We start from the raw sequence: 23,062 nt of genomic DNA, 5'->3' as shown, positions 1-23,062 counted from the left end.
GAAAGATTGAGGGTGGGAAGAGCAGGGGATGACAGAGGATGAGATGGTTGGATGGCATCACTGACTCAATGAACACGAATTTGAGCAAGCTCCAGGAGTTGGTAAGAGACAGGGAAGCCTGGCATGCTGCAGTCCATGGGGTCGCAAAGAGGCAGACACAACTGAGGGACTGAACTGATATGGATATGAGCAAGACCCTTTGTCCTTACAGAACAGGACACCTACTATGTGTCTGAGAGACCCTATTAGACTACAGGGGTGGAGGGTGAGGCTTAATTTGTGATTCATTGTTGTTATTGTTGTTGTCACTGATTATCTTCCTGCCTTTGGTTGTGGGCCCTTGAGAACAACTATTTAGTATCTATTTTGTGTCAGAGAGTGTCCTAGTTGCTCAGGATCCAGGGATGAATAAGACATAGTTGCAACCTACTAATAAACAATCTCTCACCTGCTAAGGTAAAAAGGCATGATACAAGTCCTGTGGAATTTGACTTCCTCTGACCTGAGGATGGAGTCTTTAGACAGCTCATTAAGACACTAGGCTGTGAGCTTCCTTGATAGGTATATGTTTATTAGTCACCCATCTTAGGGTCATGGCATTGTGAATACTTAGAATGAGTTTGTGAGTTGAGTCCAGGGAGCGGTATTTGGTCTGGGTGCCAGGTGTATGTTCCAGTGACTTAAGATTAGGAATCTGCCATCTTCTGGGTCAGGGTGAGGCTGTGATGAGTTTATGTGGGTGAAATGCTTTGAAGATGAACTTTCTGCCTATTTGTCTACTCATAGCCTTGCTATTAAAAGTGTCAACATCATCACCCACATTTCCAGGTCAGCAATCTTCTTGTCTTTAAATGGAGTGGGGGGAGGAGGAGAAGTCAAAAACAGTCATACTCCATCCTTTGGGAAGGAGGGGCTACACTGACTAAGATGCGCTCTAATGCCAGTGAAGTTTGGCCTCAAGACCAAGAGAATAGAGTTGGGAGCTAAGGAATGATTATTTAAAATACTGAGGCTTTGTGTCTGAGAAAAAAATAACACCAACAATAAAATGAAGGGGCTCTTTCCTTGTGGATAGTGCATAGTGACTTCCTTCTTAAGAGGACAGAAACGAGGTAAAAAGAGTAACTTTACAGTGGAGAAACCTGACACACTAGGTCAGCCAGGTGATTGAGGTCAATATCAGCATATCAACACAGTCATGTTGATATTATGTGCTCTTGATATGATGCGATGAAAATATTTTTCTCCTGGGATCTCTTCCCCTGTGGGCATGCTGATGGCATATCTCAGTCATATCTGACTCTTTGCGACCCCATGGACTGTAGCCAGCCAGGCTCCTCTGTCTATGGAATTTTCCAGACAAGAATACTGGGGTAGGCTGCCATTTTCTCCTCCAGGGGATCTTCCTGACCCAGGATTGAACCAGCATCTCCTGCATTGGCAGGCAGATTAGCATTCTTTACCACTAACACCTGGGAAGCCCCAGGATCTCTCCCCAAACTCCAGTTTAATCATGAGAAAAACATCACAAATTCTAGCTGAGGGATATTCTAAAGTATACTTGACCAGTACTGTTCAAAACTTTCAAAGTCATCAAAAACAAGGAAAGTCTGAGAAACTTTCTTAGTCAAGAGGAGCCTTAATAAAATATGAAAACTAAATATAGTTTCTCGGATGGGATCCTGGAACAGAATAGGGACATTAGGTAAAATCTAAGGAAATGTGAGTAACTAGGATTTTAGTTAATAATATATCAACATTGGTTCATTAACTGTAATAAATGTACTATACTAATGTAAGATGTTAATAAGGGGAAATTGGATGCCAGGTATATGGAAATTATCTATACTATTTTTTTTTTTTAAGTCTATTAAAAAATGGAGGGGGTGGTATCCAGAATATAACTATGCCTTAAAAAATTTTTTTTTTCTTATTTTAAAGTTCCTACTTATGGAGCATTTACCATATGCTGGTCATTGTGCTAAACTCTGTACATGGATGATTTCATTTAATTTTTATAATTGTTTATATATTAGGCATAATTAAGCTCTTTTACAGAAGCTGATGAAAAAGGAAGAGGTAATATAATATAAATGGTGGAGCCAGGATTGGAACCAGGGATGTTTCTGATCCCAGAATTCTAAGTGTGTGGTACTCACAGTATCCTGGCTTTTCTAGAAAATGTTCAGTTTTCATAGGACAGGGCTTCCAAAGAGAAACAGGGCCTAAATTATGGGGATTGCAGTCCATTTCCACATCTCACTTCAGTCATGATTATTTTAAAACAACTCCAGTTCTAAGATCTGTAGGGGGTCAAAGTTCAACCAAGTACCTCATTTTACAAATGGGTAAATGGAGGATAGCCACAGCATTTGTTCCAAATCACACAGAAAAGGGCCAGGAACCCAGGTTCAGTCTGTATGATTATTTCTCTTTTTATTTCCCACAACTTCCTCTTTGTAGTTAAGAAGGGAAGTAGAAACCGACCTATCTGCTTTCCCCATTTCTCGGATGGGAAACTGCACTTCAACCCCCTAAGCTGGGAACACGCTGCTCTCCAAGGACACAATGGCATGAGGACTGGACCTGAGGAAATGTCAGGACGCTTGTTCCCACCGACAAAACCCGCACTGTCAGCACATCCTTGTCAAGCACCTACTGAGTGCTGGACGACAGACCGTGTGTCATGGCGGGCTGGGGAGGGGACGTTAGGCCTGCAGAGGATCAGGACTCAGGAGGACAACTGCGGGAGGCCTGAGGATACAAGTAGGGGGAGGAGGGCGATGACAGCTCTAGGACAGAGGTCCCTTCCCGGGAGCGCCTTTGGAAACGTAGCGTCAAGCCGCACAACCGTCATTTTGTGGCCAAGGGCATCCCCAGGGGCCATCCTCAAACCCCGGCCCCCACCGCCACCCCCAACAGCCGCTTGGCCCTTTAAGGGCGGGGGACGCGCGCCGGCGTCACAAAGCGCCGCCACCTGGCGGGGCGGTGGAGAGGAGGCGGGGAGGCGGAGAGGAGGCGGGGACGTGGGAGGAGGAGGAGGAGGAGCGGGGGGGGGGAACAGGGGAGGAGGGAGGGGAGGGTGGAGGGGGAGGAGGAAGGAGGAGGAGGAGAGGGAGGAGGAGGAGGAGGGCGGGGCGCGCGCACGCGCGGCGCGTCGGGCCGCTCGCCGCCTAGAGCCTCCCTCCGCCAAGAGCCGCCCTCCCTCCCGACGCGCGCCCCTCCTCCCTCCCTCCTTCTTCTCGGTTTCGTCGCTCCCGCGGCGCGAGGCGCTCTCGCTCTTCTCCTCCTCCTCTCCGCCGTCGCCCCTCCCCCCGCGCAGCCGCCGCCGCCGCCGCCGCCGCGAGACCCCCGCGTGTCGCGCTTCCCCCGCCCTTCGGCCCCGCGCGCCCTTCGGCCCCGGCGGCCCCCGAGGAGAACAAGAGAGCGAGCGAGCGCGGCGCTCCCGGGCCATCCCGGCCCGGTCTCCTCACCGTCGCCGGCCTTTCGCCGCCTTCCTCCGCTTCCACCTCTTCCCCCCCCCCCCCATCAAGTTGAGGCCCCCTCCGGGGGGGGGAGGCCCGAGACGCGGAGCGAATTTCTTTAACTCTCTCCACCCCTCCCCCCACCCCTGCCCGAGTGTGAGGAGAAGGGCCCGGCCCGGCCCGCGTCGTGTGTGAGGAGGAACCGGGCCGGCCCACGGGCCGTGTGGGGCCTGGTCCGGGCCGCCGGGTGTGTGAAGACAGGGGCCCGGAGCGGCCCGGCAGAGGGCGAGCGGAGGGGAGGGGCCTGGTCCGGCCCGGCTGGTGCGTGAGGACTGGGGCCCCGGCCCGGCGCCGCCGCCGCCGCGATGGCCCAGCAGCAGATGACCAGTTCGCAGAAGGCCCTGATGCTCGAGCTGAAATCCCTGCAGGAGGAACCGGTGGAGGGCTTCCGGATCACCCTGGTGGATGAATCCGACCTCTACAACTGGGAGGTTGCCATCTTCGGACCCCCTAACACGCTCTACGAAGGCGGCTACTTCAAGGTACCCCCACCCCCTCTCAGACCAGGCTTCCCTCGGCGGAGGCCGCGGTTTTCGGCTGTTTTCCCGGCCGAGAGTGGGAGCGCGGGGGAGCGGAGGGGGCTCCTCACCCCGGCAGCCCCCTCCCCCCATCCGTGGAGGCAGGAAGGCCTCGCTTGCTCACCCGGTGCCTTTTCTTTGTCATGGGGGCGGGGGCGGGAGGCCAGCCTGCACCGGGAAATAGGAAAGCCTCTGTGGCTAGGGTAGTGGCTACCGGAGGAGGAGGGGGGAGGTCTTTGTTTTGTTTCCCCCGCCGAGGGTGTATGGAGAGAAAGGTGGTCTGTTCCCCACGGCCTCCCATCAGAACCATCTCTGCGCCGGCTGGAACTACCCCAGAGGGCAGAGTGACCTGCACTTATGGGATTGGACCTTTTTTGGGGGTGGGGGTGGGGGGTAGGAGGGTGGGGGAGGGGTATCGGCCTGTCATTCCAGAGGCTGCCTACTGACCTGACATTTTGGGGATTTGAGGGCTTCTTGCATATAGTGGTGGTTCCAACTTCGCATTCCAGTGGGTGGTAATGGAGAATAGGACCCTAGGGGTGCTAAACAAGGGCGCCTGCGTTTTCTTGCCATCAGCCACTTGAGGGAACTCGAATTTAGCCCCCTTTCTGTCCTCATTTTTATTTACTTCAGTGCTGTTTCAAAATGCCCTTTGTCCTCACCCTGCCACCAACTTTACTGCACTCACCCCCGCCTTCCCCGGCCCCCGGCCTCCTGTGTAGAAATATCCACTGAGGGCAGAACATGTTATGTAGGGAGATTGATAATTTCCGACTTCAGGGAGACAAAATTGAAACCTTTTGCTCAGATGGCTAACTCTAGCAAACGGGGAGGGGGGTGGTTTCACAGGTGATAAGTATCATCTGTGGTGGGATGGTTTCACAAAGTAGGACCTCTCCTTAGCGACCGTAGATATACTTTCTATTGTTTTCCAGGATGTTAGAACAGTGGTTTTTATCATTCCTGAATCCAGTAGTTTTTTCAGTTCCCAAATACATAGTTGGAGATATTGAGGGTCTTTTGTTTTTGTTTTTATTTAACCATTTTTTAAGGGGAAAACCACAGATTGAAGGTCGAAGTTTTAAATGGTGGGGGACAGAGAGGAAATGAGTGCTTAGGAATTCTTTTAAGTTAATTTTTTTTAATTTCCAAATTTAAGTAAAATAGGTCTGTGAGTCAGTCTTAGTTTGTTTTGAAGGGAGGGGCTATCTTGGCATAAGTTTTAAATGAGTATCTTAGTCATGTAGTTACGTGTATTTTTAAGGACTGCCCAATTACTTTAGTTTCTACTCTTCTAAAGGTAGAAGCCTCAGTTTCAGGCTTGAAATTGGGTCTATTTTGTAGAAAATGTGAAGAATTGATTGGGGAATGTTTACCATTCATGTCTGTGATAGTCACTTAATACCTGGTTAAAAGCATGCATTTAGTTTTTAGAATACTGTATATACCAACCATACACTGTACTCTTCAGAGGAAAATACTCGCAAAATCCACTGGCTAACTTTAGTGAAATGAAGTTTAATTTCCAAAAAGTATCATTATTTGGGACAATCGCTTGTCAGGATAAATGGTTCCTAGCTAGAATTATCTTAATCCTACGCAGTGCATTAAAAACAAACAACAACAAACAGAGGAAATAATGGGTTTAAAATGGTAATAGTTTTGCTCAGGTAATTGAGAACCGAGTGTGGTGAACCCTCTCACTGTGGCATAGGTAATATGGAAGGAGGATTCCTTGAAGCATGCACTGATTTAGATTAACTGCTTTTTATATTTAGTCTTATTTTAAAAGAATCTCGTTTTGTTGTATGTTTTAGATTTTTTTTTTTTTTTTACTTTTGTCATATGTAAAAAATACATGAAAATTTTTAAACAGATTCAGTGTTTTAGTCTTATGTGAGAATTTTGTTCAGTTTTGTTCTCTTCTGCTTTTTTTTCTTTATTAAATGGCTTTTAATTCCAAAGTCCTTCATTGGAAAAGGCAAATTTATGGTCCTGAGCAGTTAACGCTGGTGACAGGTTTAAAACCATTGTTTTTTATTTCACTGCTTTTGTGAAACAAGGCTTTTAGTGTGTCCACTACAGCTGCAGTTAAAAGTTGGCACAGATCTTTCTCTACTACTATTCTGCTTGATCAAATGGTGGTTCTTGAACATTTAATTTATTTTCAAGTGAAACTATTTTCTTTATGGTGTGTTATAGTTTCCAAAGGCAGGGGGCCGCCAGTCATTTTAAATTTTTCATAATTTAACTCCTTTACCTTTTACATATTAATAGACTTCTAACTGATCTTATTCATCATGAAATAGTTGACCCTAGTCTGTTTTAACTGTGGCATCTGTTGTAGTAGAGACTTGTGAGACCTGTATTTCACAAATTTGTTTTTTCAACTTATTTTTCAAATATCTTGAATCTGTATGATTGTTAGCTTGGGTTGGGGATCGAGAGGAATATAGATGTATGGTGGGCAAAAGTAGTTTCTTGTGTCTGATTTTCTGAATGTTAGAAACTCTTCTTTGGCCTCATTATCTTTTTGTCCAGTTTCTTTAATTTAAAAAATTTTATTTTATTTTTTTGGCCACCCTGCGTGGCATGTAGGATCTTAGTTCTCCCACCAGGGATCAAACCCTGGTAACCCTGCTTTGGAAACCAGGAGCTTTAACCGCTGGACCTCCAGGGGAGTCCTTTGTCCAGTTTCTTGATCTCATTGATTCACAGAGTGAATTTCTTTGCTGCTTCAAATTTTTCCTCTGGGGGCAATCATTGTAGCACACAAAGTAGGAGATGATTTAGAATACCCAGAACACTTCTGATCTTAATTTTGCTAATATGGAGTGAGTTGGAATTCTATTATGTTACTGGAAGAGGAACTTGTTGATCATGTGAGCAGTAGTAATGACTTTTAACAAGTTTACTCCTATTCTTTTAGAAACAACTATCTTTTCAGATAACTCCTGATAATGATCACAACTTAGTGTGGCTGCTTTTGTATAGAACCTCCTTGTAACTCCTGCATTATTTATATAAATACAAGATAGCAGTGAGTCTGGAGATCAGAAAGAGTGACTTTTTCATGATATGCATAACATTTAAGTGTTACAGAATGCTTAAAGTGTCACAGGTTTTGTAGTTTTGATTTTATTCAGTAATCTATGGGAATGAAATACAGGTGTGTTCCATTTTTTGATAACTCCCAACAGATAAAATTTAGGAAGCATTTGTTATATTTTCAGAGTTTTCCTTAATAGGATATTCTTTATCAAATGTAACACTTCATTTTATATTAAAGAAACTCTTGAATAGTAATTGTTTAAGATAAAGGACATACATTATTTTCATTTGTTCTGGAATCTATTGTTCACGTGTCACCCCTCCCCGACCCATTAAAACTATTTTATGACTCTGACATTTTTAATATATAATTGAAACAATTTTTCTAAGTACTTTTGTCTTTTTGGCATAGGGATCCTTTTGAGAACTTTATAAATTTCCTTCAAAAGACAATCAGAACACACTAGTTTGTATGTAGGAGGGTTAACTGAATCCTTGTTTTAAGGGATTTGGATCGTCAGCTTTAAAAACAATTAAACTCCTTTGATGTAAAAAAATACTACTTTTTAAAAAAAAATTTATAAGTCTTTCAGTCAGTTAAAATTTTCTTAGTTTAAATTTTTTTCTCAGTGACTTTAAGAATACCCCTTAGGAGTTTTAGCTGTACCCTTTTCTGGAAGCTGAATTTGTCTTGAGTGCTGGGTGAGCTAAGGGAACATTGTAAATGGAAACATGGTTAATGTCCACTGATTTGGGACACGGAGTGCAATTTTAGTCCCCAGCCTGCATCCCTGGCAAATACAGCATTCCAGTATTTCATAGATTATACTTTTACCATATTAAGTTGATTCCAAGATGAATATTTTTCTAGTTTCACATCTCAAATTTGGAATAAGTCCAGAAAGTCTTAGAATTGCCATCAACTAGGTGGCACTTGTGACTTAGCTGTGAGAGAGCCTTCCATTGAAATCATCTGATAAAATTTTTTTAAATGCTAGCATCAGTGTCTTAAATTTGATCAGTAAGAATTATTTCTTTTTGAATGAAGGATTTGTTTCCTTAGTACTTTTTTTTGCTGCATGTTGATTCCTCTTTTTCAGAGATTTGTGTTAGTAAACAATAATTATTGAACACACACCAAAGGCAAAGCACTATAGGAAGTGTCACTACCTTTCAGATAGTAAGGAAAAGTATTAGGACATTGATAACCTTAAAACTTTTATGAATAATCTTCATAAAAGTCTTTGTGCAGCAATGTGAGGGGTAGGTGTTACTGACAGAATTGTAATGGTAATTAAAATCAAAGTTTTAAGGCCAGTTAGTGCATTGGTCAACATAACCACAGTCTGTCATGATTAAATATTCTGCTCCATTTTTACAACTTAGTGTTCCTAGGCTAAGTAAGGTTCCAGAAGAATCTGTCTGTTGGAGACAGGTGAAATAAAAGAGATTATCTTAAGAAATTGGCCCACCTCTGCTAATATAGTTTGGAAAAATAACAGGAAGAGTTGTATATTCAGGATTTAAGACAACAGAAATCCTATCTTGCTGAAAGGTCATATTTAAAGTTTTTAATTCTTTCATGTTCCTGAAATTCTTTTGGACATTTCATCATATACCGCTACATATATATCTGAATAAGACTAAGCTGAACCTCTTTGAAAGTGTTTTGTCAGCACAGAATTAATTCATTTCAGCTTCGTTCAGTGAGAAATTGAGTTTATGTTTAAGTATCTTTAAATGAATTGATTCTGAAATTGTGGGATGATAAATACTTAACTGAAGAGAAAATTTTAGTTTGGATTGCTAAGGTTTGATTTTACATAAATTTTCCTCTGTATAAGAATTGGAATAGTCAGGAAAAAAAAAGAATTGGAATATTCAGGTTTGGGGATATGTATTTAACATAGAAAGTGAATATCCACTTTAAGCACCTTTAGTTGATTTGTTTTAATAACATATAAATATGTTTTTGTTACAACACAGTAAATTACTGTTGTAAATTTGTTGGCAGGGTAATATAAAACATGGAAAACTCTGAATGTCATGTCTAATTGCAGATACACGCTACTATCCTTATCACAGTAATGTAGGTGTTAGTAGCTAACATTTATTGAGTCCTTACTATGTGCCATGTACTTTATATAGAATATTTCATACAATTCTCCTGTGAGGTGTGCTGTTATTACTCTCATGCATATAGAGAAACAGTCACAGAGCTTATTTAACTTGCTCGGGGTCCTAAGCTAGGAAGTTGTAATATCAAGATGGATTATCAGACTGCTTGATTCTAAAGCCTGTGTTATTCTCTTGGTGAGATCTTTTATCATTTTGGATAATGTTTGAAGGTACAGAAATGGAGCTTTAAGAAAATAAAATCTATGGACGGGACTTCCCTAGTGGTCCAGTGGTTAAGACTGTACTTTCTCTGCAGGAGGTTGCGGATTTGATCCCAGGTTGGGGATCTGAGATCCCACATGCTGCATGGTGTAGTCAAAAAAGTAAATAAATAAATAAAATTTGTGGAACATTTGAAAAGGAACTTTTTGTTTTAAATTGTACAAGTTTAAAGGTCATAAGGGTAATTTGTTCCTTCAAATTTCAGGGAGATTATTATGACTTCTGCTTATAAATCTTAAATTGACTGAAGAAGTGGATTTTGATGTTGTTCTTGGACTACTTGGATTAGAGAGTAACAAGTCATAATTCAGAAGGATTTTTTTTTTATTAGCAAATTGATTCCTTTGATAGCAACTTTTTCATTATGGGAAGAGTGGGATGCTGCTACAGTTCAGAAATATAAATCTAAAAAAGCTACTTTTGGGATTAGAGATGATGGTAAACATCTTTGAAGTCATACTGGATCATAGAGGAAGTTAAATTTCTTAATACAGTGTTGCTTTATGCTTTTAAAATAATGTCAACACTTTTCCCAAGTATATTTAAACGTCATAGGAAACTTGAGCAGTGTAAAGTTGAGACTTTATTGTTTTTTTCAGTTGAGCTTTAACTGGTATTACATATCTTTATTATAGCATCTTTTTTAAAAATTATTGATATATGTAATAATTTGAATGAAGATTACACTGAGTGAGAAAGTCAATCTCAAAGGTTACATGGTCCCACTTAGTTAACATTCTTAAAATGTCAAAAGTATAAAGATTAAAACAGACCAGTGAGTGCGGAGGGGTGGGGGGGAGGGAGGGGGGATTAGAGATGTTTGGGTTATGGGATCGAGGTGGATGTGACTATGAAGGAGGAGCATGAGATCTTTGTGGATGGAATAGTTCTATATCGTAATTGTGTTGGTAGTTACACAGATCTACACAAGACCATAAAATGATGCAGAATTGCACTCATATATTGTACCAGTGTCAAATTTCCTCATTCTAATATGGCACTATAATTATGTAAGACGCAGCCATTGGGGGAAATTTAGTGAAAAATAGATTTCTGTGTACTATCTTTGCAAATATATGTTGTGAATCTGTAACTTCCAAAATAAGATGTTAAAAAGTTAATCATCAGAAGAAGCCATATATTCATGCATTTTATGAGCTTGAGATGATTGCCATCTTGAGATTGCCATCTTGAGATCATTGCCATAGTTTCAGACTATGTGTATTTGGATTTTCAGGTTTCATAAAGAAAATGAAAGTGAAGGTGAAGTCCCTCGGTCCTATCTGACTTTTTGAGACCCCATGGACTGTAGCCAACCAGTCTTCTCCGTCCAGGGGATTCTCTAGGCCAGAATACTGGAGTGAGTTGCCATTTCCTTCTCCAGAGGATCTTCCTGACCCAGGGATCGAACCTGGGTCTCCTGCATTGTAGGCAGACGCTTTACTGCCTAAGCCACCAGGGAAGTCAGATTTCACAGTTATTTAGTTATCTGCTTTGCTATATTTGCTGCATGGATAGCTGATGCTTAATTTGAGGGATAAATCCCTTGAAATAATTTGGATTATGTGACTCACTTAGTAGCGTACATAGTAATTCAGATTGTAAACATTGAATGTCTATTATCTCATTGAAAATAGCCATTTATAAGATAATATTGGCAAAGTCACAAAAAGTTGGGCAGTATTTAGTGATTCTTTATAGAAGAGTGATTTAAAGCTTAGAATACAGATTTTTAAGTTTACTGGAAATCCTACTTCATATATATATATATATGGTGAAACAAAAAATTTCATTATTCAAAAAAATATCCTTCATATGATTTGAAACTTTTGAAATTGTTGGTAGAGGCACAGGTAAAATTTCTGTAATAATACTTCATATTCATATTTGATTTTTTTAAAAATTTATTTATTTTTGACTGCGCTGGCTCTTCATAGCTGTGTGGGCTTTTCTCTAGTTGTGGTGCACAAACTTCTCACTGTTTGTGCTCTTATTGAGCACATGCTCTAGGGTGCTCAGTCTTCAGAATTTTTGGCATGTAGGCTCAGTAGTTGTGGATTCCAGGCCCTAGAGCATAACGCTCAACAGTTGTGGTACCACAGGCTTAGTTGCCCTGTGGTGTGCAGGATCTTCCCAGATTGGTGATCGAGCCCATGTCCTGCGTTGGCAAGCAGATTTTTTACTACTGAGCCACAAGGGAAGCCGCACATTTGTTTTTGACTAAAATATAGTATTACTCAGATTATTTTCCTCCTTTACCAAGTTGAATCTGAATCACCTTTGGATGTTAAAGAAGGTCCACAAGAAGCAAAGTTTTGCCACTAATAAGGACATTAAGAAGTTGTACAATAAAAAAGAAGTTGTACAATAGATTCTGAGGGTAGTTATCAAAGAAAAGTTGTTTTTTTTTTTTTTTTTTTTTCAGATAAGAGTTTTGAACAGTGGCAGTCTAGCACTGTTGGAGTGGATATATAGCCAACCTTCTGAGGTGTTTGCGTTGAAGGGGACAAAGCTCATTTGAGTTCTGTGATAGTTGAGTTTAAAACAAACAAAAAACCTTATTACTTAAGGCTCATCTTGGTCTTGTCACATAACTGCTCTTTCTCCCATTGGCTAAATAGGGAAAGGAACAATATAAGCTAATCCTTGTGGAAAACTTCAGCCCTAAAATTAAAAAAAAGAAGGGGAAAACACAAGGTCCTACTGGATAATATGGGGAACTATTGAATGTACTGTAATAAGCCATAATGGAGAAGAATATGAAAAAGAATATATATGCATATAACTGAGTCGCTTTGCTGTACAGCAGAAATGAACACAACACTGTAAATCAAACTTAAAGAAAGGGGAAAAAATAGATAGTGACTGTCCTCAGGGTCTTTACCCTGAGTTCTTTCGCTTTGTTAATCATGTTTCAACATTTACTCTTAAGAATGAAGGAAAAACAGCGAGGCAAAAAAAAGAGGTGTCTTAAACTGAAGATATGGAAATTCTGTAGAGTTTAGATTGTATCTAAGGACCCTTATGTTAAATGGGTTTTAAGGGGAGTGCACTTCCTGAGTTTGGATTTGATGAGTTACCATTTTTTTTATATAACCATTTTTTTAAGGTTTTTTTTAATTGGTATATTGTTGAATAAGTAATGTACAGAGAGTTTCCTTAAATAAAAATGGTGTAAAACTGAAAGTGTAAGTGGTAAAACTGAAAAAGTTACTTGAGGTCATGTATTATACTAAGAAAATAAGATGTTTTTAGCTTAAATTTTTTTTTTTCTATTGTGACCAAACCTAGCAGTGTGAGAGTTTAAGTAAATTCTTAGATTATAGGCTTCTTAAGAAATGACTAGATCTTACTTCAGTCTTTGAAATTCCTTAGCATTTGGCATAGGACTTGAAAGAGTAATACTTAATCTTTTGGCGGAGGTCACATCTTTTGAGAATGATAGTTGTCCCCCCGCCCAGTTCTCCAGGCAGTTTCAAGAAATAACTGATACCTGAGTTTCTTCATAGACCTTAGGTGGTTAGTCCCTTGTCATGAATGTAATGGTAAGACTAGTGGCTCAGTATTTGAACCACTTAGTTCCTCTAGTTGTGCTTTCCCTTTTTGGAGAACTTTGATTTTATTGGGTTTTTCCATCAGTGACATTTTTCTGTAGTTGCTGGGTTGCCTCAGTTAAATCTAATTTTCTTAGTGACTGAAGGTTAGCTTAAAATTAATTAAGATTGAAATCTTGGTTATAGTAATATAGGAAATTAGGATCTTTGTAAAGGGCTCCTCTTATAATTTAAGTATTAGAAAACTTATTTAAGAGAGGTTAAGAATTTTGGAGCAGTGATAACGAGAGGTATTGGGAAAACTGGCTAGAAATAGCAACTTTGACTTTTGTAGTCCCATGAAGATAAAGATTGCTTAACTTCATTTGGAAATCTACTGAATAAAGCAAAATAATTAACTCCAGTTGTTTTAGCCTTTTTAAAGAGTATCTGAAGACATAAGATCTTTTGTTATTTTTTTGAATCATTTAAAAATTTTATTTATTATTTACTTACTATTTTTTATATTTGGCTGTGCTGGGTCTTTGTTGCTTTGCATTGGCTTTCTGTAATTGCAGTGACTGGGGGCTACCCTTCATTGTGGTGCTCGGGCTTCTCATTGCGGTGGCTTCTCTCGTGGAGCACAGGCTCTAGGTACTCGGGCTTCATTAGTTGCAGCACATGGGCTCAGTAGCTGTGGTGCATGGGCTTAGTTGCCCCATGGCGTGTGGAATTTTCCCAGACCAGGGATTGAACCCATGTCCCCTGTATTGGCAGGCAGATAGATTCTCCACCACGCCACCAGGGAAGTTCGACATAAGATCTTTTAAAAGCAGACTAGAAGTGCATTTTAGAAGTGCAGAATTTTTTATACAGTGGAGGATTTTAACATATTGATTGTAAATGTTATGAATATTTTCATGGTTCTTGATACATTAAAGGAATCAGAATAATTAGAAAAGTACGTTTTTATAGCTGTGCTTTGAAAATACACTGCATGTGTGCAATTTGTTAAAGAATAATTTTGATGACTTTTAGCCAAATATGTATATGTTCGTCTTTCTCCTATATCTATATAGTTCAGTTCAGTTGCTCAGTCGTGTCCGACTCTTTGTGACCCCATGGACTGCAGCATGCCAAGCTTCCCTGTCCATCACCAACTCCTGGAGCTTGCTCAAACTCATGTCCATAAAGTCAGTGATGCCATCCAACCATCTCATCCTCTGTTGTCCTCTTCTCCTCCTGCCTTCAATATATAGTCTAAATATAAAATTAACACATCTTGATCATTCTGTTTACATAAACACTTGGAAATAATTAATTTTTAACAAGGTGGAGTAGGGAGGGAGCTTTTGTTGTTGTTCAGTTGCCAAGTTGTATCCAACTCTTTGCAACCTCGTGAGCTGCAGCACACCAGGCCTCCTATCCCTCACAATCTCCTGGAGTTTGCCCAAATTCAGGTTAAATTTCTGTGTTGTGTTCGATTGTAACAAACAAACTCTCCTTGGTTATTGTTCCAGCTACCAAATATGTCCTAAAGATTTTTATGTCTATATTTTCTTATTAGCCCTCTTGAGTTTTTGCCTGGCTATTAACACATTTCCATCAGTATGTCCTTTTATACTAAACACTAAGCTGAACTCTACCTTTTTCCTTAATCCTCTTCTATGTTCACTTTCCTGTATATCGGACGTTGTCTATGCAGTTGCACAAGCCTACATGCTAGAAATCAGTTCAGATGGTCTCTGCTCCCTCTTTCTGCATATTCAATTATTTTTAGTATCTCATGTCTCAGGTTTTTAGCCTCTGATCTTTATTTCTGCTTCCACCATGTGAGTTCCCATTCAGTTGTCACTCCCCTGGACTGTGACAGTGGCCTCTTTACTCTGTTTTGTGCCCCTTCAATCTGTAATGCCACCAGAGTAACCTGTCTAAAGCTCTAATCTGACCTGTCCCCATCAAGAGAAAAAAAAAAAGAAGTTAGCAGTCCATCTTCCATAAAATTAAATAAAAATTCCTTGTATGACATACAAGACTCTTCATGATCTGGTTGTTCCTTACTTTTCTGTGTTTTTTGTTCTTGCCCCATAGGTGGTCTTTGACAGTGCCATTTCTTAAGCTGTTACCTGTCTTTTTCATTTCTTCTCATGCCCTCTTTAGTTCTTGAACTCTAATTTATATCTTTTAAGACCCAGTTCACTGTGAATGACCTCTTGGGTTCTCTCCCGCTCTCCCATTAATTCCTACTCTTTCTAATTAGATTAAAGTAATTGTCCTTTCACCCCTAAATACTAGAGTCCCTATAAAGTAAGGAATCTTTTAAAAGATAATCATATTGATCTTATAATTACTGAATAAATAATAATTCCTTAATATTATCTGATATCCAGTGTTCATATTCTCCCAGTTGTATCATAGATATACTTGTAAGTTCATTTGAATCAAGATCCCCAGTTGCTTTTGGTGATGTGCCTCTTAAGACTGTAATTGATTTCTCTCCTTCCTTTAAAAAAAAAACTTTATTGAGATATAACATATACAATACAATTCACCCATTTAAATGTACAATTCAATGACCTTTAGTCATTGTATAACCATTACCACAATTTTAGAACTTTTTCACTCCAAAATGAAACCCCATACCCATCAGTAGTCACTTCCCATTTCTCCCACACTCTAGGCAACTTGTCTACTTTCTGGGACTATAAATTTGCCTCTTCTATAAATGTGTAGATTTGTATTTCATATAAATGTAATCATTTAATATATGGCCTTTCACTTAGCATGCTGTTTTCAAAGTTCATATATGTTGTGGCATGTATCAGTACTTCATTCCTTTTCCTTATTAAATAATCTTCCATTGTATGGACCTTTTATTTATCCATTCATCAGTTGATGAGCATTTGGGTTGTTTTCCACTATTTGGCAATTATAAATAATGCTGATATGAACATTTGTGTACAAGTTTCACTGTGGACATATGTTTTCATTTCTCTTGAGTATTTACCTAGGAATAGAATTACCAGGTCATCTGATAACTCTGTGTGTAACTATTTGAGGAACTGCTAGACTGTTTTCCAAAATACATTCCCAATAGTAGAAAGAGGGTTCTAGTTTCTCTATATCTGCACAAACACTTGTTCTCTCTCCAAAAATTATTTGTTGGCAATTGAATATATTTAACTGCTGAACTCTTGTCTTCAGTTTTAAGACTTTGAAACTGGACTGATGATTATATTTTATTCCAAACTAAAGATACTTTTATAGTACTAAAAGTAAAGGAAAGTTGTGTTTCTAACTCTGGAGGTCACCATACATTTGTTATAAAGTAATTATGGTAAGCTCTGGCCCCAAATCTAGTTGTTGTTTAGTTGCTAAGTCCTGTTGGACTCTTTGTGACCACATGGACTGCAGCAGGACAGGCTTCCCTGTCCTTCACTATCTCCTGGAGTTTGCTCAAACTCATGTCTGTAGATTCATGTTGCCATCTGACCAACTTATCCTCTGTTGCCTGCTTCTCCTGCCCTCAGTCTTTGTTAGCATCAGGGTCTTTTTCCAGTGAATCAGCTCTTCGCATCAGGTGGCCAAAGTATTGGAGCTTCAGCTTGAGCATCAGTCCTTCCAGTGGATATTCAGGATTGATTTCCTTTAGGATTGACTGATTTGATCTCCTTGCTATCCAAGGGACTTTCAAGAGTCTTTTGCAGCACCAAATCTAGTTAGCTGCCTAATTTTTCCACGTTATTTCTTAACCCACTTTAATTCGTAAACCACCTCATGTAGGACCTTGTCATATCTCAGCTTCAACATGGAGCCACTTAAATTTAGTATAGTAGGTTTGCTGGGGGAAAATACTAAGTTCATGATGGATTAATCTATCATGTAGGTGTTATATAGGAATATATATTTCCTAACATTAAAAGATGTAATGTGCTCGAGTTAGTCATTCAGTTGTGTTCGACTCTTTGTGACCTCATGGACTGTAGCGCACCAGGTTCCTCTGTCCATGGGATTTACCAGGTGAGGATACTGGACTGGGTTGCCATTGCCTTCTCCAGGGGATCTTCCCCACCCAGGATTTGAACCAGGGTCTCCTGCATTGCAGGAGGATTGTTTACCAGGTGAACTACCAGGGAAGCCCAAAAGGTGTAATGAGGGATATTTATTAAGGGTGTTGATTTAATAATTTTTCTTAAAATCAGTCTAGAAAAACAATTCAAGCAGTAAGAAAGTCTTGCCCCTGAAAATCACTTAACTGTGTGAATGTGATCCTCCAGAAATATTCCATTTACCTACAGACACATCTAAGCATTTTAGACTCAGAGGGATGAGATGGGGAAGGAGGCGGGAGGGGGAATCGGGATGGGGAACACATGTAAATTCATGGCTGATTCATGTCAATGTATGGCAAAAACCACTACAATATTGTAAAGTAATTAGCCTCCAACTAATAAAAATAAATGAAAAAAAAAAAAACTATGAATGTAGTTAGACTACAAGTATTTTTCTGCATCTTTTTAAAAAAACTTTATCTTGGAGAGCTTTCCATTATTAATATTTATGAATTGTAATTTGTGACTGCTGTACAATATTCCAGTTGTTAAGGAAGTACTGTTTTTATTCCTCTATTGATGAAAAATCAATTATTTTCAGCTTTTTACTCTGATAAGTGAAGCTGAAAGGGACATTTTTTCATACGTCTACTTTTTTGAGTCCATTTGCTGAGTTAAAGGGTTTGTGTATTTAAATTTTACTAGATAGTCAAATTACCCTTCAAAAATATTAATTTATATTCTGTAGTGTAACATAGGGATTGTCAAATATGAAGTTTGCAGTCATGATAATTTTATGATGGTTGTTTCTTTTAATCATGAATGAAATCTAACTTACTTTCACGTCACTGGCCATTTGTAGTATTTATGCAAGTTATCTGTATTTGTCCTTTGCCTATTTTTCTTTTTTTTTAATAGATAAAAGCTGTTTGTATAAAGGAAGTTAGTCATTGGTCAGATGTATTGCATGTTGCAAATATCTGTGTCATTTATTAATAATGTAATTAAAATAACGTATTTAGAATTCTGTCCAAAGTTAAACATGGAGTCAAGCATAGAGAAAATTGTGTTGTAACTGTTGTGACAGCAGAGAAGAGTTTATAGTTTAGAGTTAAACTGTCTTAACTTGTCATGTGGGTTATTCATATGTTATGAACAAGCTCAATACTAATAATGTATAGGGTGATACAGAGGTGCCTGGATTTTTCTGTGTAAGTGGCAATAACCATTTTTTTAAACTCAGTATCTCCAGTTATAAGTCAACATGTGTTTATGGTAGAAAGTTTTTAAAGTTCTTGAAACTGTGAAGAAAAAAGTCACTTAAATGATGCTATCCAAAAATACTTTAAAATATATTTCTTCTGAAATATGCTATATTTCATCTAAAAAGTTGGATACTGTGTATCCATTTTTTAAAAGCAACGTGTTTTGACCATTTCCTCAGCTAGTTTTTATTTAACCTTTCCCCTTTTGTTGTACCTGGAGATTTGGTTTCTAAACAAGACGATGTTGAACACATTTTTATATCTATATTTGTGTCTTCCACATAAATTTCCTAGTACTGGATATATTGGGTCAAAAGTTCTGTGTTGCCTACATGTTATATTTAAAGAACATATTTTGAACTAGTTTTGACAAGATAAAAGGCAACAGTAAAAATTGCCAGTTTTCTAGGGGGCAAAAAAACCATTTAAGAGGTGGCTATTATGGCTTTAGTTTTAAACAATTATGTATAGAAAAGTTAAAGTAACTGGAATAGCCAAAACAATTTTGAAAAAAGAATGAAATTGGAAGACTCAGTGTCCAATTTTAAGATGTTCTGTAAAGCTACACTTATCAAGACAGTGCGGTGTATTGACCAAAGGCACAGAATAGAGAGCCCAGAAATAGACTTATTTGGATATAGTCAAGTGATTTTTTGACAGAGGTGCAAACATACTTCTATGGAGAAAGGATAGTCTTTTCAAATATACAATGTTGGAAAACTGGGTATCCGTATGTATAGTGAGCCTTAACCTATCCAACATATCTTATACAAAAATTAACTCAAGATGGATCATAAATGTAAAACATAAAGTAGTAAAACTCTTAGAAGAGAGCATTGGAAAGTCTTCTTGACCTTGGGTCGGCAAGGAGCTCTTAGATACGATACCAAAAGCATGATCCATGAAAGAAAAAATTGATGAAGTGAACTTCATCAAAATTTAAGATTTTACTGTGAAGGACACAATAGTTCAGAGATGTTTGGATGGCTTATAAGCACATAAAGATTTTCATCTTCAGTCATTATGCCACAGTGAGGTACCATTTACATACCTTTTATTTATTTATTTTTTAATTGACTGCACTGGGTGGGTCTCTGCTGCTGTGCAGGCTCTACTCTAGTTGTGGCAAGTGGGGGCTCCTCTTCAGTTGCAGCGCACAGGCTTCTCGTGGCAGTGGCCCCTCTTACTGTGGAGCACGGGCTGCAGTAGTTGTGGTTTGCGGGCTCAGTAGTTGTGGCGCATGGGGTTAGTTGACCGACGCAGATAGGATCTTCCCAGGCCAGGGATTAAACCCCTGTCTCCCACATTGGCAGACGGAGCCATCAGTTCAGTTCAGTTGCTCAGTCGTGTCTGACTCTTTGAGACCTCATGGACTGCAGCATGCCAGGCTTCCCTATCCTTCACCAACTGCTGGAGCTTGCTCAAACTCATGTCCATCGAGTCGGTGGTGATCCTCTGTCGTCCTCTTCTCCTTCTGCCTTCAATCTTTCCCGGCATCAGGGTCTTTTCCAATGAGTCAGTTCTTTGCATTGGGTGGCCAAAATATTGGAGTTTCAGCTTCAGCATCAGTCCTTCCAACGAACACCTAGGACTGATCTCCTTTAGGATGGACTGGTTGGATCTCCTTGCAGTCCAAGGGACTCTCAAGAATCTTCAACACCACAGTTCGAAAGCATCAGTTCTTCAGCACTCAGCTTTCTTTATAGTCCAGCTCACACATCCATACATGACTACTGGAAAAACTGTAGCTTTGACTAGTTGGACCTTTGTTGACAATCATGTCTCTGCTTTTTTTTTTTTTTTTTAATGTCTCTGCTTTTTAATATGCTGTCTAGGTTTGTCATAGCTTTTCTTCCAAGGAGTAAGCGTCTTTTAATTTCATGGCTGCAGTCACCATCTGCAGTAATTTTGGAGCCCCCCCCAAAATAAAGTCTGTCACTGTTTCCATTGTTTCCCCATCTCTTTGCCATGAAGTGATGGGACCGGATGCCATGATCTTGGTTTTCTGAATGTTGAGTTTTAAGCCAGTTTTTTTCACTCTCCTCTCATTTTCATCAAGAGGCTCTTTTTTTTTTTTTCCTTTTCCCAGGGTTTAAGATTTAGCTTTATTATTTGATCTCGTCGGGGGAAAAAGTTATTTCACATCAAGAGGCTCTTCAGTTCTTTGCTTTCTGCCATGGGTGTGGTGTCATTTGCGTATCTGAGGTTATTGATAATTTCTCCCGGCAACCTTGATTCCAGCTTGTGCTTCAACCAGCCTGGCATTTCGCGTGATGTACTCTTCATAGAAGTTAAAAAAGCAAGGTGACAATATACAGCCTTGATGTACTCCTTCCCCAGTTTGGAACCAGTCTGTTGTTCCATGTTCGGTTCTAACTGTTACTTCTTGACCTGCATACAGATTTCTCAGGAGGCAGGTAATGTGGTCTGGTATTCCTGTCTCTTGAAGAATTTTCCACAGTTTGTTGTGATCCACACAGTCAAAGACTTTGGCCTAGTCAATAAAGCAGAAGTAGATGTTTTTTGAAACTCTTGCTTTTTCAATGATCTGACACACGTTGGCAATTTGATCTCTGGGAATCATACATACCTTTTAGAATGGCTAAAATAATAGAAAATGTTATACTGACAATACTGAGTATTGCTGAGGATGAGGATTAACTGAAACTCGGGTGAGAATGCAAACTCCGGTAAAATCTGTCAGTTTGTTACAAAGTATACAATTAACATGAGTTTCAGTAAGCCCATTTCTAGGGATTTATTTATTAGGGCAATATAAACTTACTGTTTACACTAAAATATGCGTCTGTATGTTTGTAGCAGCACTTTTCCTAATTACCCCAAACTGGAAACAGCGTTAAGTGTCCTTCAGTGGGTAAATGGATAATGGATAAACAAACTGGTATATCTACATTATGGAATGCCGTTTAACAATTAGAAGGATCAACTGTTGACATACCAGTAATACAGATAAGTATCAATGGCATAATAGCAGTGCCATAAAATTATATTCTAAATGGGCCTGTTTACATGATATTCTTAAAGAAACAAAGCTATAGGCATAGAGAACAGATCATTGGTTACCAGGGTTTAGGGATAGAGGTAAGAGGTTTAACTACAAAGAGATAGAGGGAATTCTTTGTGAATATTGGAAGTGTTTTGTATTCTGTTTATGGGGTTTTCAAGAATCTGTGTACGTGCTAAAATTTATAATAATGTATGCTGAGAAAATGAATACTGCTAGATGTAATTTAAAATGTAAAAAAATTATAAATTTAATAATAATTTTATTTGCATATTATACCTCAATAAGGCTGAAGAAATAAGATACAGTAAAAATTTTAAAGAATAAAAAGCACCTTTGTTTAAAAAGGATGCAAAAATTACTTTGTTACAGGTAAGAGTACCATAGTCTGAGTAGCTTATAAACAGCAGAAATATATTTCTCTCAGTTCTGAAGGCTTGAACTCTGAGATCAGGTTGCCATCATGGTCAGGTTCTGGTGAGGTCTGTCTTCCAGGTTGTAGATTTACTGTATATGGTACAATAAGTATGGTAAGAAAAGGTCTAGAGAGCTCTCTGGGTTTCCTTATTTAAAGGGTGCTGATCCCATTCACGAATATTCTGCACTCAAAGACCTTGCTTCCTAATATCACATTTGGGGTTAGGATTTTAGCATGGGTTTTGAAGGCAACATAAATTCAGTCCATTGCAACCAACATTCAGCTTTGGCACAAAATACTGTAAATATAGCTTAGTTGTATCTTTAGGATAAATTCCTAAGAATAGATTTTATGGATCAAATATGTTCACATCTAAAGATATCTGTTACAAATTTAATATTCACAAAAATTAGAAGCAAGTTGCTGAAGTGTATTTAGATTTTAATTTTCTTTGTGAGTGATAGCCAATGCCTGAGTAGTATTGGTAGTGAATATTAACAACTTTCAGTTTAATAACCAGTTACATAGAAACTGGAGGAGGAAAAAAGTAAAGGGAGGCAGATGATATTTCACCATAAGATTCCCAAAATTTAGTATTTGAGAAGGTGGTCAATTTTTTGTCTCTGGGGGTAGTCAAATGGCATGTTGGATGACTCTGATGGACAGTATTCTAAGAGGATGTTAATCATCTGGATGAATGATTAAGCTGCTTTAGAATCATGTTAGAAACTTTTAGAAATAAAGATGCCTGTCTCTATCCTCACACTGTTTGGTAGTATCAGAATCTTTTTTATTTGGCTGTGTCTTCCGGCATGCAGAATCTTGACCAGAATTGAACTCATCCCCTGCAGTGGAACCGTGGAATATTAACCATTGGACCTTCAGGGAAGTCGCTAGAATCAGAGTCTTTTGAGGAGGGACCAGGGGCACTGGTGGGCATCTCCTGGTGATTCTAATGTAAAGCAAGGTTCCTGTCCTGTTCCTGAGATTCATTGTGATTCTATGTTTTGCTTTATTTTGTGGGTAGAATGCATTTATGTTCCAAAAGTACTGTATCTATAAACTCTTTATTAGCCAAAAAAAAAGAGAATGCTTTAAAATTCATTATTATGTGGCTTCTCTCTAATTGCCAAATACTGTCTTCCCCTCCTACTGTGAAAGACACACCTGTGAAATTGTAAAGTTTTCTTAAGCTTTGGAATTTTTGTTAATGGCTTGCATAATTTTATTCCAGTGATTTTTGTGTATGATTTTAAAAAATAGAAGTATAGTTAAT

The 23,062-nt window shown here is 39.1% G+C and overlaps 2 protein-coding genes across 2 annotated transcripts in view; one reads left to right on the top strand and one right to left on the bottom strand.

The window, feature by feature from the left end:
- Positions 1–2,960: 2,960 nt before the first annotated feature.
- On the bottom strand, positions 2,961–3,454 carry LOC133071351 (protamine-like). Its single transcript, XM_061163957.1, has 2 exons — positions 3,148–3,454; positions 2,961–2,977 (listed from the first exon to the last, which is right to left on the bottom strand). The coding sequence occupies exons 1-2, from the start codon at positions 3,452–3,454 to the stop codon at positions 2,961–2,963; spliced, it is 324 nt and encodes a 107-aa protein (XP_061019940.1).
- The window catches only part of UBE2R2 (ubiquitin conjugating enzyme E2 R2), a 94,136-nt gene continuing 74,418 nt past the window's right edge, over positions 3,345–23,062 (top strand). The window contains exon 1 of the mRNA XM_061163814.1: positions 3,345–4,006. Coding sequence (XP_061019797.1) covers positions 3,830–4,006 — 177 coding nt within the window. The 5' untranslated portion in view covers positions 3,345–3,829. The remainder of the gene's footprint in view (positions 4,007–23,062) is intronic.

Source organism: Dama dama, chromosome 16 (genome assembly GCF_033118175.1).
Source record: "Dama dama isolate Ldn47 chromosome 16, ASM3311817v1, whole genome shotgun sequence".
Lineage (NCBI taxonomy): Eukaryota > Metazoa > Chordata > Mammalia > Artiodactyla > Cervidae > Dama > Dama dama.
This window is presented reverse-complemented; position numbering and strand designations above follow the sequence as displayed.